The 16,195-nt window shown below is 37.9% G+C and overlaps 1 protein-coding gene across 2 annotated transcripts in view; it reads right to left on the minus strand.

Annotated features, from left to right (window-relative positions):
- LOC150085900 (putative E3 ubiquitin-protein ligase UBR7) overlaps positions 1-16,195 on the minus strand; it is a 234,275-nt gene that overhangs the window by 32,708 nt on the left and 185,372 nt on the right. For both annotated transcript variants that reach the window (XM_090373565.1, XM_090373564.1), the window contains one exon: positions 880-1,048. In XM_090373565.1, coding sequence (XP_090229691.1) covers positions 880-1,048 — 169 coding nt within the window. The remainder of the gene's footprint in view (positions 1-879; positions 1,049-16,195) is intronic.

Consider the following 16,195-nt stretch of genomic DNA (forward strand, 5'->3'; position numbering starts at 1 on the left):
CCACTCCTGTCAGAAACAACTAAAGAGAGAAGAACACTGAGATACATCATGAATATAACAGAGAATAGAGGTTGATTAAATAAGAGGAATTTGTAATATTGTGATGGTTTAATATTACAAATTTCCACATAATTTGCAACAAATATTGTAATTTTTATTACAATATTCATGGCAAACTAACTGTAACTGTTTATATACACTAGTTACAGCCATGTTCATATATATATAAAAAAAAAAAAGAAAAATAAAAAAAGAAAAAAGAAGCAAACTTGATCTAACAAAGACAATAAAGTTGGCCATTAACAGAGAAATCTCTCATTGAATATACTAAAAATCTCTATCTGATCAGCCAAACAAAAAAAAAAAAAAATAATAAAAAAATAAAAAAATATAAATAAAATAAAACAAAAAGAGACTATCATGTTTTTCTCAATAAATAAGAGTTTATATCATTTTATTATTTCATGTATTTTTTGTGGCAGCATACAGGCTCAATATACAATCTGCATCCATGTATGTTACTCACAGACTGCAGTATGCCCATTCTTAATGCAGTTGTGTCATCAAGGTGGCTGTAAGCTGATCTGATCCAATGAAGTACTAAAACTTAATACCAAAAATAGAAATACGGCCTGGCAGATGGCAGGATTTCTATTATGAGTTAGAAAGACTATATAATATTTAACTTAACTGGATTTTAAACATTCTACCTCCACTTAGAAAGTGATCACCCACTGAAGTTTATTAATAAAAGTTTTTTTTTTTTTTTTTTTTACATACAGAATTAAAGTTTTGATTGTGTATTTTGGTTATAAATTTGGTTGTTTTATTATCAGATCTCATTTAAATGAAAAAGATTATCAAAAGGAAAATGTTTACCATGAATTGCTTCCATTTGCCGTACCCTGTCTAACCGCTGAAGTGCAGACAATCCTTGATCATACTGTGACTTATCTCCACCCACCTTTGTTTTACCTCGCTCTTCATAAGCCTGGATTGTGTCTTGATCATCCAAAAGAAACAAGCAGTCGTTCAGTCTATACATTTCCTGTACAACGGAATTATACAAACAATGCTTAAGTGGTTTAAACTAAAATATTGACAAAATATATAGATCATGACAAGTCAAAACAAATATATTTTTTAATGTACTTTGGGAAAGGAAGATGGATATATTATTAGGCTATTTAACAGTACATAGCAGAATAATTGGTGCTCAATGTTCTACGTTGATATCAATATTTGTAGAAGAATAAGAGAAATTTACCTCAATATGATACACAGAACAATTCCGTATGCATATGATAAGGAAGGAAAATAGTTTTTCAAAATTTATTTTGGCAAAACTTTTTAAATTGTTTTTTGATGTTGTTATTTGGTTTTTAGGAGCATTAGCAACTAAGGCCATATTGCTCCGGGGATATGCAGTGGTCATTCCCTGACCTCTCCGCATCCTCCGTATTTGGTGGTCATGGGCTCGAACCCCAGTCTAATCAAGAAGCGTGTGCTATGCACTGCTGCTCCAGCCCACCTGGCTATGGAGGCGTGATTGTTTTTTGAATTTTAATGTAATCATTTTGCGTTAATCTTTTATTCGTTTTAATTTCTGGAGAGTATCGTACGATAGTGTTCTACATATCATATTGAGGTAAATTTCTCTTATTCTTCTACAATTATTATGATGCAATACAATATGCAAAATGCCTGTCATTTCATCAACATTCATGAGATAGGTAACATAAACTTTAAACTATCATTCAACCAACTTATTTTGATGCTAATTAGTATTAATAGTGGCAAAATGGTACAAGGAAAAAATTTGATTGCTCATTCCTTCCTAATAATTTCACCAATACAATTCTTTAAATTTATTCAAACTACCTACTTCCACAACACCAGATGGAAATTGCTTTTAACCATCAATTAATCTCAGGATGAAAGCAACACATTTATCCTGCAATCATCCTTTCCCAATATAAATTTATATAACTTTGATTCTGCTGTCTGAGAAAGAGTACACTCAAATAGAAAGGGTGCAAAAACATTTGCTGATGCTATCAAGGCAATGTTAGGTGGATCGGAAAACTACTGTTAATCTTTTAGTCTGTGGGATTCACAGACTAAAAGATTAACAGTAGTCGCAGGCAGAGGCGAAAGTGATTTTTGCACTGCTTCTATTATAATGAGCAGCAGCCTAGAGAGCAAGTTGCTGGGGATTTCAAGAGCTGCTGGGAGTCATCATGGACCAAGTAAACACATGGGGGGGGGGTAGTAGTAGTGGCATGTGATGCAAGAAAGCAAATGTATGAGCTTATGCAACATCAGCCAAAAAAAAAACAAAAAAAACATTCCCTCCAAATGCCTGTCCAGTTCCTCCTTAAATTTATTCAACCTATCAACTTCCACAACGACAGATGGAAGTTTGTTCCAGCAATTAACCACCCGCTGGCTAAAGGCAAATTTCCGCACATCTATTCTACATCTGTCCTTTCTTAATTTGAATTTATGCCTGCCCCCTTAGGTTCGTAATCTGAACAAGTGGAAGGATACCATCAGAATTCAGCGTGCTCAACCCATTCAAGGCCTTATACACTTCAATCAGATCACCGCGCAGGTGCCTAGTCTCCAGCCACTGCAATTTGCAGAACTTAAGCCTCTCTTGATAAGAGGATCCCTTCACTCCCCTCACCAATCTTGTTGCCCTTCTCTGTACACACTCAAGTAAATCTACATCCTTCCTAAAATGAGGCCTCCAGACCTGTACGCAGTACTCAAGGCGTGGCCTGACCATTGCCTTATACTGAGGGATAATCACCTCCTTTTCCCTGCTAGCAAAATTCCTATATATCATTGACAAAACCCCATGACCTGCCCTTGCAACCTCTCTGCATTGCTCAGAAAACTTCATATCTGCCTGCACAATTACTCCCAGGTCTTTTTCATTTTCTACCACCTTAAGTGTAGTACCACACAGTTGGTATGTTTCTCTGGGGTTACTTCTACCCATATGCAGTACTTTGCATTTGTCAAGGTTAAACTTCAGTTACCACTTCTTAGCCCATCTGCTCAAATTATCTAGATCCTCTTGCAGTAGCACACTGCCATTACTGTCATTAACAACCCTGCCAACCTTTGTATCATCTGCAAACTTCGACACTAAGCCTGATATACCTTCATCAGTATCATTGATAAATATACAAAACACCAGTGGACCCAACACCGAACCCTGTGGGACTTCACTAATAACATTAGTTCAAGAAGAGCAGCACCCATTGATTACCACCCTCTGTCTTCTCGCACTTAACAGCAGCATTTTTTTTGGGACAGTATGCAACGGTATGGCGTACAGGCACCTTTATTAACAGTGACGTGTGACATTTGGATGCAGCACACTTCGAAATTTGTAATATTCTGTAAATTTTTTTCACATGTTTACCTACTATTCAAATAAGCTTAAAATTATTTAACTAAATTTGCATTTTTTTACTGTCTATTGTTAAGATATTTACGATATAAAACTGTATAACCATTTTTATAATTCTAAATTACTCGGTTGGACCTCTGTTTAACGAAGTCCTTTTATAGCGAATTGTTTTGAATTCATCTTGGAAGTTACATTTAAAATAGTTTCCGTTGAGTGAAGAAAATTTTCATATAGCGAACGGATCAGGAGAGATTTAACTAGGTACGCACTTCTGACCTTCAGGCAATTTAGGTAAATAGTGCTACTGTGCGAATTAAGAGAGCTAAAGGGATTACCATTCTACAACTTAGTGGTACCTGGTGAAACCTATCCCACCACCTGTCCCACGTATGGAGAAGTCACGCTAGTCGAGAGTGAGCAGATCAAGGTTTATTCCCAATGGGCTCTGGCTCACCTTCTAATGCAGTGGTGTCCAACCCTTTTCCCGTACAGGGGCCATATTCAAAAAAAATTCAAAGTTAGATTTGTTTAGTGTGTTACATTTTTCATATCTTGTTGCATGTAAAAGTAAAATTGAAAATATTCAAAAATTTTATTAAGTACATTTACTGAACAAAACATTTAATGAGAATTTTGTTGATAATTAGCAAAATTTAAAATGCTGTTTTAGTTCACTTTCCTTGCGGACCGTACGTTCGACACCTCTGTGAATCAACTGTAAGCACGCCCCGTTTGAGAATTAGAAAAGTGATTTTCTTTTACCCCGACAAATAGTGATCTGTTATTTCGCGGAAGTGTGTTATCCACATTTTTCTGTAAATTTTTCCTATCTCTGTTTACATGGCCATGTAGCTGAATATCCGAATGACACTGACATTTTGGACAGTTCAAAAAAAAAAAAAAAAAAAAAATCAAATTTAAGAACTAGTGACAATACCAATGATGAGAGAAGGAAAATAAGAAGGTTTCGGAAGAATTGAAGTATTTGATGAATGCTTCGAGTATGATACCAATTTCATCGAGAAAATGTGAACGAGGATTTTCACAAATGAATCTGATTGCCAGCCCAACCAGCGCTTCGTTGACGACAAAACAGTTTCTTCACTACTGTTTTTTAAAACTGTAGGCCCACCGCTAACCAGCTTCGATCCAGGCAAAATATGTCGATTCATGGCTGCTTCGGAAACGTCATTGAGCAAGAGACACACAAAGAGGAAGAAAAGAAGTCGGCATAGGGTGTCCGATGAGAACTTAATGAAAATTTGGAATATTCTACAAAAACTTTATTACGAAATTATTTTTACTTATGTTATTATTTTTTACTTATTTTTTTATATACTTGAATAATAAATTTATGCTTAATAAACTGTGTTAATATACTTAACTTGTTGTTCTTATTCTAAAAACATTACTACTAAAGTAACAATATCAGAATAAAAAAATTTTAGAGTACTTTTCATATCCTTTTAATTTTCAATTTTTCCTGATAGCAAAGAATCAGTACTGGCACCTATTTTTTTTTTATAAAAAAAAAAAGCACTGACTAAGAGTAAGAACAGGTGTATGTATACTTGCATGTACACTAATGCTAGAAGTATAGTATATAAATTTTATGAAATAAGTGCTGATCAAGACATCAAAGGCAGATATTGTTGAGATATCAGAGACATGGTGTCACATAGATATAAGCAGTGCAGAATTGGAATTAGGGGAGTACAATGTTTACAGAAAGGATAGACAGGGTAGGAAGGGAGGAGGGTATTAGTTAAGAAACAAATAAAATCTAAGGAAGTGCATCCAGTTGACATGGGTGAACAGTGCAATGTTGAGTCAGTTTGGTGGGACATACACTGGGAAAGGGAAAATGAGAGCAGGAGTGTGTTATAGGCCTAATGACTCTGATGAGCACAATGAACAATTGTGCAGAGAAATAGAGTGGAACAGTATATCAGAATGTCTTGTAATAGGAGATTTTAACTTTCCAGATATTGACTGAAACTTGTGGATTGATCACTCACACACTAGCAAGATTTTTGTGGATTTATTGGAGGATTCTTTTCTACACAACATGTTTGAGGGGCAACCAGAGAGAGCAATACTCTTGATCTGATTATTAGCAGTGATTATTCATGCATTAAGAATTTGCCGATAAAGGAATCACTGGGTGACAGTGATCATAGTGTAATCATGTGGGATTCACTTAAAGATGTAACTACCATCAAGAATAAAGGGACGAGTTTTTGTTTTCGTAAAGGTGACTACAGTGGTAGTAGAAGTGGCATGTGATGCAAGAAAGCAGTGTATGAGCTTATGCAGCATCAGCCAAAAAAAAAAAAAAAAAAAAAACCTGGTCTAAGACAGTTTTTAAATTCTATACAGTGGGATCAACTGATGATGCTACCAACGGTGAATTCTAAATGGGAAGCCTTCAGGGACTTGATCTTTGGCATTACAATTTTCATACCAACTAAGAAATACTGTTCAAGGTTTTAGACTAAATTGAGGTCAAATGAGGCTAGTGGCAGAGAAGAAAAATGAGTGGGATGCATATAAATTATCAGGCGACACAGAAACCTATGGCAGATATAAGCTAGTCTGTAATCAAGTCACAAAGGAGGTTAGGCAGGCGAAGGTAGATTACAAGAAATCTTTGTCAAAAAAACAGCAAAGAGTTCTTCACTTATGTAAACTCTAAAAGGAAGGGAATGAATCAGATTGGCCCACTTAACATAGATGGTTTGACCATTGATGATCCTGCTCAAGTAGCTGATAAATTGAATGAGTATTTTGCATCTACATTCACACATGAGGAGTTATTCAAGGAGGGGAATGCCAAAGGTTTATCAAACTCTAACAGGGAGCAAAGTGATTTTGTGATAACTGAGAGCAAAGTGGAGGAGAAATTGTTGAAGTTAAACCTAAAAAAGGCACCTGGGGCGGATAGAATCTATCCAGTTATAATGAAGGAGGCAGCAAGGGAAGTAAGCAAACCCTTAGCCATAATTATGAGAGCATCCTTAGAGTCAGATGAGGTCCCCATGGACTGGAGATGTGCAAATGTATCCACAATTCACAAAGGGGGTTCAAAGGAGACACAAATAATTATAGACCTGTTAGTTTAACTTCTGTTCCAGGGAAAACAATGGAGTCACTGGTTAAAGAGGTGATACAGGATCACCTAGACAAGACAACAGCAATAGTTCAGACATAGCATGGGTTTGTTAAGGGGAAGTCTTGTCTGATCAATTTGATTGGATACTACGATGTGGTAACAAAGGAACTGGATGCAATAAATAATTTTGATATCATATACTTGGATTTCAGGAAAGCTTTTAATAGTGTTGCACATGGAACAGTGCTGTACAAATTGGAGTGGTAGGGCATTAAGGGCAAATTACTGCAATGGATAAATGGATGGTTGAGTGGGAGACAGCAGAGAGTTGTAATAAATGGACACTGCTCTTCATGGACTAATGTTATTAGCAGAGTCCCCAGGGTTCGGTGCTGGGCCCATTGTTGTTTTGTGTATTTATCAATGATATCAATGAAGGTGTATCAAGGCTTAATGTCCAAGTTTGCAGGGTTGTTAATGACACTAAAGACAGTATGCTACTGCAACGGGATCTAGAAAAGTTAGGCAGATGGGCTGAGAAGTGGCAACTGAAGTTTAACATTGACAAATGCAAAGTACTGCATATGTGTAGCAGCAACCCAAGACAAACGTACCAACTGTGTGGTACTACACACAGGGAGGTGGAAAATGAAAACCACCTGGGGGTAATTGTGCAGTCAGATATGAAGTTCTCTGAGCAGGTCATGGAGTTTTGTCAATGATATATAGGAATTTTGCTAGCAGGGATAGAGAGGTGATTATCCCGATGGTCAGGCCACACCTAGAGTGTGTACAGGTCTGGAGGCCTCATTTTAGGAAGGATGTAGATTTGCTAGAACAAGTACAAAGAAGGGCAACAAGGTTGGTGGGAGGAACAAAGGGTGCTCTTACCAAGAGAGGCTTAAGTTCTGCAAACTGCAGCATCTGGATACTAAGTACCTGCAAGTTGATCTGATTGAGGTGTATAAGGCCTTGAATGGTTTGGGCTGGCTCAATGCTGATGGGATACTTCTGCTTGCTCAGATGAAGAACCTGACAGGGGGCATAAATTCAAATTGAGGAAAGACAGTTGTAGAATAGATGTGCAGAAGTTTGCTTTTTTCCAGCAGGTAGTTGATTGCAGGAACAGACTTCCATCCGTTGTTGTGGAAGTTGATAGCTTAAATAAATTTAAGGCTGAACTAGACAAACATTTGGAGTCACTGGATGGGTGAAATGGAAAGGTTCCCCCCCATCTATTTTGGCTGATGCTGTGTAAACATCAATTAATGTTAATTAATGCTAATGCTGTCATTAACCACCTCACCTTCGTGTTATCTGCGAACCCAGACATTAAACTCAATATGCCCACATCAATATCATTAATGGATAATATTAAGAACAAAAAGAGGAACCCAACACTAGGATTTGAGGAATCCTACTCATAATACTAGTTCATGAAGATCAGTGGCAATTAATAACCACTCTCTGTTTCTTGTCACCGAACCATCCCTTTATCCACAGCAATCACTTGCTCGCAAAAAAGCGTCACTGTTGCAATGTCAATCACGTGGAACAGTATCAAAAGCTTTATTGAAATCTAAATATATGACAGCAAAATAATTTTGCTGTCACATATTTAGCTGTTATATGTCCTTTTGACACTGTATTTGTCATATGCTTATATTATGTCTGATAGAACATTCAATTTATACTGTTCCTGTTGTTTGTTTGTTTGGTTGGTTTTTAGGAGCATTAACAACTAAGGCCATATTGCTCCAGGGGTATGTGGTGGTCATTCCCTGACCCTTCCACATCTTCCGTATTTGGTGGTCACGGCCTCGAACCCCGGTCTAATCAAGAAGCGTGTGCTACGCACTGCTGCTCCTGCCCACCTGGCTACGGAGGTGCCACTGTTCCTGTAGAACAGAATTATAAAAAGTTCCAAATAATAAAGAATATTGAAGAATACTTCATAGCAAATAATCAGATTGGTAAGACTATACTCTCCTCCCCACTATCTTAACAAATCCATGCTACGATTTACATATAACTTTCAATATATAGTAGTGGTAGTAATTTCTCATATGTGTAATCTCAGCAAGTGGAAGACATTCATTAACCATTAACATTCAGCTTACTCAATCCATTCAAGGCTTTAAAACACTCCAATCAGATCTCCCCACAGGTGCATGGTCTTGAAACGCTCCAAATTTGCAGAACTGAAGCCTTTCTAAGTAGGAGCAGTCTTTTGTTCCTTTCATCAATCTTGCTGCCTTCTCTACACCCATTCCAGCAGATCTACAACCTTCTTAAAGTGGGCCTCCAGACCTGTATACTATACTCAAGATTCGGCCTAAACATGACCTCAGAAGTGGCCCTAGGCGTATCAGTGCCCTGTGTGAGATTTTTTGGTGCACCCTCCCTGACTTGAAATTTATAGCAAATCAGTGAATTTTCAGGGCATTTTGAGGCCCCTAAATTTTGGCACCCTGTTTGGTGGAACCACTCGACACTTGATTGTGCCTTGATCAGCCCCGCATGGCCTTATGCAAAGGGATAATCACCTCCTTACCCCTGCTAGCTACATTTCTGTATATCATTGACAAAACCCCACGAGTTGCCGTAAAATAATTTATTCATCCAATAAAACAACGACAATACCCCAGAAAAGCCAAGCTAGAAGGGATTTACATAAAAATTAAGTGATAATAATAACGTATGAAATAGGCAAATGTGGCATTAACAAAGAAATAAAATAAAATAAAAATGTAACAAGCTCAATGAAACTGAAGATAGCAAGTCTGCAAAAGTTAAAAGTTTGATATGAGTGAATCTAAAATACTTTTTATGCACACATTGTTATGAATCCAGACTTCAGGGTCAAGATTGAAGCAGGTGGCTAACCTGACAGTGTTGTTGATGAATGAAGAATCAAATCTGTTTATACTGGAGAGTTTAGAATGAAGAGACAGAGTGGCTTTGGCTGCCTTGGGTGGAATATCTGCCTCTGAAGAAAGTGCCAGATGTTAAGGAGATCAGCAGATGTTAAGGATTCAGCATTTTGTAACTCTGACCACTTTGAGCAGTGGTCAGTTACAAAATGCTGAATCACTTTGTATTGTCAACAAACAGTAACAGGCACTATTTCAATTTATTGGTATAGTTGATGTCAAGTTGACACAATAGGATACCCAAGTTTGGCATTTAACTACAGAAAATATGATGAGAAAATATTCGGCCGAAATGATAAGCTAAAGGGCAGATTTAAAGATGATGAAAGAAGAGATTAGTGATGCATAGAGGAAGTAGGAAAATATTATAAGTGAGAAGTATGGAAATATTTTGCCATTAAGATATAATATCAAAATACATGGACTGAGTAGAGAAGGTTGGAATCCGCATGTACTAAAAATTTAATCTGGTTTATGGGGGAGGGGATTAATTTAGATTGGAATCTAACTTGTAGGAAAGAGGATACTGTCAAAGAAGCAAATATTAGACTCTTGGTCTTTGAGGGATTTAATATGCAAACCAAAATGTTCAATATAATCCAGGAAGTTGTCAATCAGTCGTTGAGCCCTACACAATGAATTGACCACTCTTAACCACTTTCTAGGAAAATCTACCTAGAAAGTGGTTAAGAGAATTTTGTCTAAAAGCTTTAGTAAAGGTGAATAAATAGAGATAGGCCTGAAGCTGTTTTGCACATTTTGGGACATGAGTAACTCTGTAGCATTTCCAGTCTGGAAGTACCTGATTGGGATCAGCATGTCATGAAGAGTCCTTAAACATGAACATTGCATCAGTTGATACACCAAATCAGACAACATAATCTGTCCAGTTCTCTAGATGGAAGTCTTGAGGTACGATACAGATTTTTGTGAAAAGATCCGCTTTCCTTGTTTGAGATGAAGCAGTGATAAATTCAATTAGAGTTGCATCCTTAGCAGTATTAAACAGAGAAGGGTGAGCTGAGAAATCAGCATGTTTTGTGACAGGTGGTCTGAGTCAAAGTAACCTGGTAGATTTTTGGTGAAAACAGCAACTTGGGTATTAGAAAAAATTCTGTCTAACCGAGCAGCACTGCTAGTAGGTGGGAAAGCAGTTTGCATATAGCTGAGAATACAAGCTGGCTAGTAAAGTGAGTGGCAATGTGCTGAGAAGTGCATCATATAGATTAGAGTCACTAATACAAATTATGATGTTATTTGTATTATTAGTAGTAGTAGTGGCATATGATTCGAGGAAGCAAGATTATGAAGCATCAACCCCAAAAAAAAAAAAAAAAAACACTACACACCTCCATCAGACGGTTTAGCAGAGATTAACTAGGAGCTTAAATCATCAAACTGATGGGTATAGGTGGGGCACAATACACCACAAAAATGATAATTGGGGCACAAATGTGGCTGTGGATGGCTTTAGCTTTAAGTTGAGAAGGCTGATACTCATGGATGAGCATAACAGAACTATGCAGATGAAGAGGCACACACCACCACCCCATCAATTTTCATAAGGTGTAGCCTGAAAATTAAAGTTAAAATTGGCAGCAAAGAGTGTCGAAGTCACTTTCAGATATAAGCCAGATCTCAGGAATCACAATAAAACTGGAGCTGTCAACGGCAAGCTGATCCAGAAAAATATGCTGACCACCTTTCAGATTTGTAGACAATAGATGACGAAAAGGGCTGAGCGGTGAGATGGACTGATAACTAATGTGGAGAGGAATTAACTACAACTAACGTGGAGAGGCAAGTCACAGTTAGAATGAATAATCTCAAACAGTTCACCATGAGAAGCTTGTTTTTTTTTTTTTTTTTTTTTTATCTACCCAATAACATTGTTTTCTTGCACTAGCTTTCTTGTCACATGGTGAACAGAACAGCTACAACTTAGCTAGTACCTAATGTCAGATTGAAGCCAGTAGGCTCTAAGCATAATGGGCATAAGTTTTATAATAACTAAAATGGCAACATTGTCTTATTAAACTTCAGGGACTGAAAGGAAATTAATACAGATACGACAACATCACATACATAGAAAGTGGGTAGAGTGCCTAGGTGGTAGATAACTCTCAACTGGTGCAATACCACCACTTTGCTTATTGGAGGCTTGAAGTGGTGGAACCCATGTTTAGTCTCCAGAGCTAAATTCCGGTCAAACCTTTCCCCATCTCTTCCATCATGCAGTATGACTGATAACTTTTGAGGTTATGATGGACATCATGGCGAAATCCAATTTCTTTACATTTTGAGGGTAAAGCTCTAAAATGGTGTATGCAGGCTGGTCGCAAGTTAGTATACCGGACCAGTGTACTAACTATTGTTAACTCTCTAGGAGGATTCTGGATCAGTTAGTGTATATAATCTTGGTACTTCTACTCTGCCAGATAGTAACTGGAGGGATTCCATGTAGTGTGTATGCGGGAGGGGGGCATTGTTGAGGCCACATTATGTCAAGGATCTGGGTATATTCTTACCACGTGTATGCCATTACCAAAAAATTCATTACTTCGTAAAGCATGTCTCCCCCAACTTTTCCTTACTATTGAATACACCATGAACTGTCAAACTAATAGAGTAAGCTTATCTGCAAAAAGATCTAAACCTCCCAAACATTTCCTAGTTAATTTCACAAATATACATGGTCTCAGTTCTAATCTCAACGATGTCCATTTTCACCTGCAGTCTGCCAAACCCCATGTACTTTTTTCTGACAGAATCTCAGTTATCAGTTGATTCAACTACTACTCATTTCAGTTGCCCAAATTATTCACTATATGATTCTTTTCGACTCAAAGGTGGTATTTGTGCACATGTCCATTCCGATATTCCCTGTCAGAGGGAATTCCCTGACAGTAATTTGGAATCTCCTGTTTTCGATCTTCTCTGGCTTAAAATCTCTCTACCTCATTCTGTCAAATTCATCTGTTGTCTCTACTGTGCTCCTAAATCCACTAATCACTTGGAGCTCTTTGATTTCCTCTCTTTGCATCGTGACTTTCTCAAGTCCAACTTTCCAAATAGAGAGTTAATTTTCCTTGGTGATTTTAATGTTGACAACTCCAGCTGGCTTCAAATTTCTAGTCACACTGACACAGCTGGTCAAGATGCTGAGGCTTTTGCAATTACTAATGACCTCACATAGACTGTTCATTTACCTACCAGAATACCAGACAATCATAATCATACAGCCAACATGCTTGATCTTTTTCTCAGAAACAACCGTTCTAAGTACACGGTCGAATTGAGTGGTCCTTTAGTCACCTCAGATCACAACTTGGTGATTGTCTCTTCTACAATGGGGCCTTTATCTCATGGCTATTCCCAACCTCGTGTTGTTTGGCATTACAAGAATGCAAAATGAGATAATGTGCGAGATTTCTTTTCTTCTTTTGATTGGTCGGATTACTGTTTCGAAACTTCTGATGTAAACGTTTGCTCAGATCATGTCAGTGAAATGATCCTTGTAGGAATGGAATCCTTTATTCCACACTCCACTTTAAAATCTCGTCCTTTATCTAAACCTTGGCTTTCCAATAAATGTGTTAAGGCTGTTCAAGAGAAGAACGTTGCATATCGTAATTGGCTTGTTTCCAATTCTTCAGTTTAATTTTCTGCCTACACCAAAGCTCGCAACAATTATAAAGCATTTATTAATCAGTCCAAACTAGATTTTGAACAGGCTTTTGCCCGCAACTTTTGCCCATCTCTGCTCTCACCTCTGTCAAAATCAGATGGTTCTGTTGTCACTTCAGCGAAGGATAAAGCTGACCTATTAGCATTACATATTTCTTCCAACTCACGTATTAATGATCTTGGTAAAACACCTCCCACCATCCCCAACATGCTCCATTTAATGCTTCCTGTGGTCTTCCATCAAAAGGATGTCAGAAGGATTTTGATGAAACTTGATGCTCAGAAAGTTCCGGGTCCTGATGGTAATTCTGCACTTGTTCTCAAAACCTGTGCTCCTGAACTTACTCCTGTTCTTTGCAACCTTTTTTCAATTTCATATTCCAAAGGTGTTTTTCCTTCTGCTTGGAAATTTGCTCATATCCAGCCAGTTTCTAAAAAGGATGACAAAGAGTAGAAGTAATCCCACTGCGATTACTTCTACTCTTTCTAAAGTAATGGAGAAATCAATTAACCGCCAACTCTTAAACTACATAGAAACCTTCTGTCTGATCAATGATCACCAGTATTTATTCCATCAGTTTCGATCCACTGGTGATATTCTGGCTTATGTTACCCATTTATGGACATATTCAATGGAAAAGCTTGGTGAAACACAAGCAGTTGCTCTTTACATCTCCAATGCTTTCGATCGTGTTTGGCATAAATATCTCGTGAACAAGCTTCCATCTTATGGTTTGCAAACTGTTTTTTGTAATTGGTTATCCAGTTTTCTCTCTGATCGCTCACTGAGGATAATGGTAGATGGCTCTCTGTCTTGGTATGTTGTTTTATGGCACAATGGCTACTAAGACCATAAGCCTGGCTCTTGGTCTTCTAACTTCTCCACTTCCACTAATGCTGGTGTCCACCAAGGTTCACTTCTTTCCCCCACGCTTTTCCTCTTGTATATTAATGACCTTCTTCCATTCACTTGAAATCCTATCCATAGTTTTGCCAATGATAGCACACTGCATTCCACTTTCCAGTTTGAGAAACCTTGCCCTGCTCAATCAGCTCCAACTTCTTTCGATCGTGTTTGGCATAACGGTCTTCTAAACAAGCTTTCATCTTATGGTTTGCCAACTGTTTTTTTGTGATTGGTCAACCAGTTTTCCCTCTGATCGCTCACTGAGGGTGATGGTAGATGGCTCTCTGTCTTCTAACTTCTCCAACTAATGCTGGCGTCCCCCAAGGTTCAGTTCTTTCCCTCACTTTTTTCTTCACTTTGTATATCAATGACCTTCTTTCATTGACTGGAAATCCTATCCATAGTTTTGCCGATGATAGCACATTGCATTCAACTTTCCATTTTGAGAAACCTTGTCCAGCTCAATCAACTTCAACTTCTCGAATATCTGATACCAATTCCTTAAATGCCGATCTCCAGGTAATTCTCCAGTGAGGGTAAAGGTAACTTAGTTGATTTCAATCCTTCTAAAACTCAGTCTTGTCTTATATCTCACAAAAAGGATTCTTCTGCTCCTATTCTTATCTTTGGTTATACTCCGATTTCTAGGTAAGATGGTACAACTCTCTTGGGGATTACCCTGACTTCTAATCTCTCTTGTCACAAGCACATTATAAATATTGCTTCCTGTGCATTTAAAAAATTTGGTTTTCTCTTTTGCTCTCGGTGTTATTTTTCTTCCAAACAGCTGTTCACTCTGTACAAATCTCCGCCCTACCATGGAATACTGTTCCCACATCTGTGGGAACAGTATTCCATGACTTCTCTCAGGTTTCTAGATTCCATTCAGAAGAGGGCAGTTAGGTTAATTAATGACTCATCTCTAACAGAGTCTCTCCATTCGCTGTCTCATAGACGTACTGTTTCTGTTGCATGCCTTTTCTACAGATACTTCCATGGGCACTGTTCTTCTGAATTGGCTTCTATTATTCTCGCTCTCTCTCTTTCAAAACAATCCGAACACGTGCCATCACCAGCCAACATCCATTAGTTCATTGTCAAATGAACTAATGAGACTCGTGGCAGAGAAGAAAAATGCATGGGATGCATATAAATTATCAGGTGACACAGAAGCCTATGGCACATATAAGCTAGTCTGTTATCGAGTCACAAAGGAGGTTAGGCAGGCGAAGGCAGATTACAAGAAATCTTTGGCAAAGGATGCTAAGAAAAACAGCAAGGATTTCTTTACTTATATAAACTCTAAAAGGAAGAGGATGAATCTGATTGGTCCATTTGATATCGATGGTTCGACTGTTGATGATCCTGCTCAGATAGCAAACAAACTGAATGAGTATTTTGCATCTACATTCACACATGAGGAGTTATTAAGGTTTGAAAATGCCAGAAGGTTATCAAATTGCAGCAGGGTGCTTAATGATTTTGTAATAACTGAGAGAAAAGTGGAGGAGAAATCGTTGAAGTTAAACATAAGAAAGGCACCTGGGGTAGTAGTAGTAGTGGCATGTGATGCAAGAAAGCAAATGTATGAGCTTATGCAGCATCAGCCAAAAAAAAAAAAAAAAATCACACCATTCCTTCCAGTCCAGTTCCTCCTTAAATTTATTCAACCTATCAACTTCCACAACGACAGATGGAAGTTTGTTCCAGCAATTAACCACCCGCTGGCTAAAGGAAAATTTCCGCACATCTATTCTACATCTGTCCTTTCTTAATTTGAATTTATGCCCCCTTAGGTTCGTAATCTGAACAAGTGGAAGGATACCATCAGAATTCAGCGTGCTCAACCCATTCAAGGCCTTATATACCTCAATCAGATCACCGCGCAGGTGCCTAGTCTTCAGCCACTGCAATTTGCAGAACTTAAGCCTCTCTTGGTAAGAGGATCCCTTCATTCCCCTCACCAATCTTGTTGCCCTTCTCTGTACACGCTCAAGTAAATCTACATCCTTCCTAAAATGAGGCCTCCAGACCTGTACGCAGTACTCAAGCCGTGGCCTGACCATTGCCTTATACAGAGGGATAATCACCTTTTCCCTGCTAGCAAAATTCCTATATATCATTGACAAAAC

Source organism: Mastigoproctus giganteus, chromosome 5 (genome assembly GCF_048544385.1).
Source record: "Mastigoproctus giganteus isolate SK-2022 chromosome 5, ASM4854438v1, whole genome shotgun sequence".
In the NCBI taxonomy this organism is placed as follows: Eukaryota; Metazoa; Arthropoda; class Arachnida; order Uropygi; family Thelyphonidae; genus Mastigoproctus; species Mastigoproctus giganteus.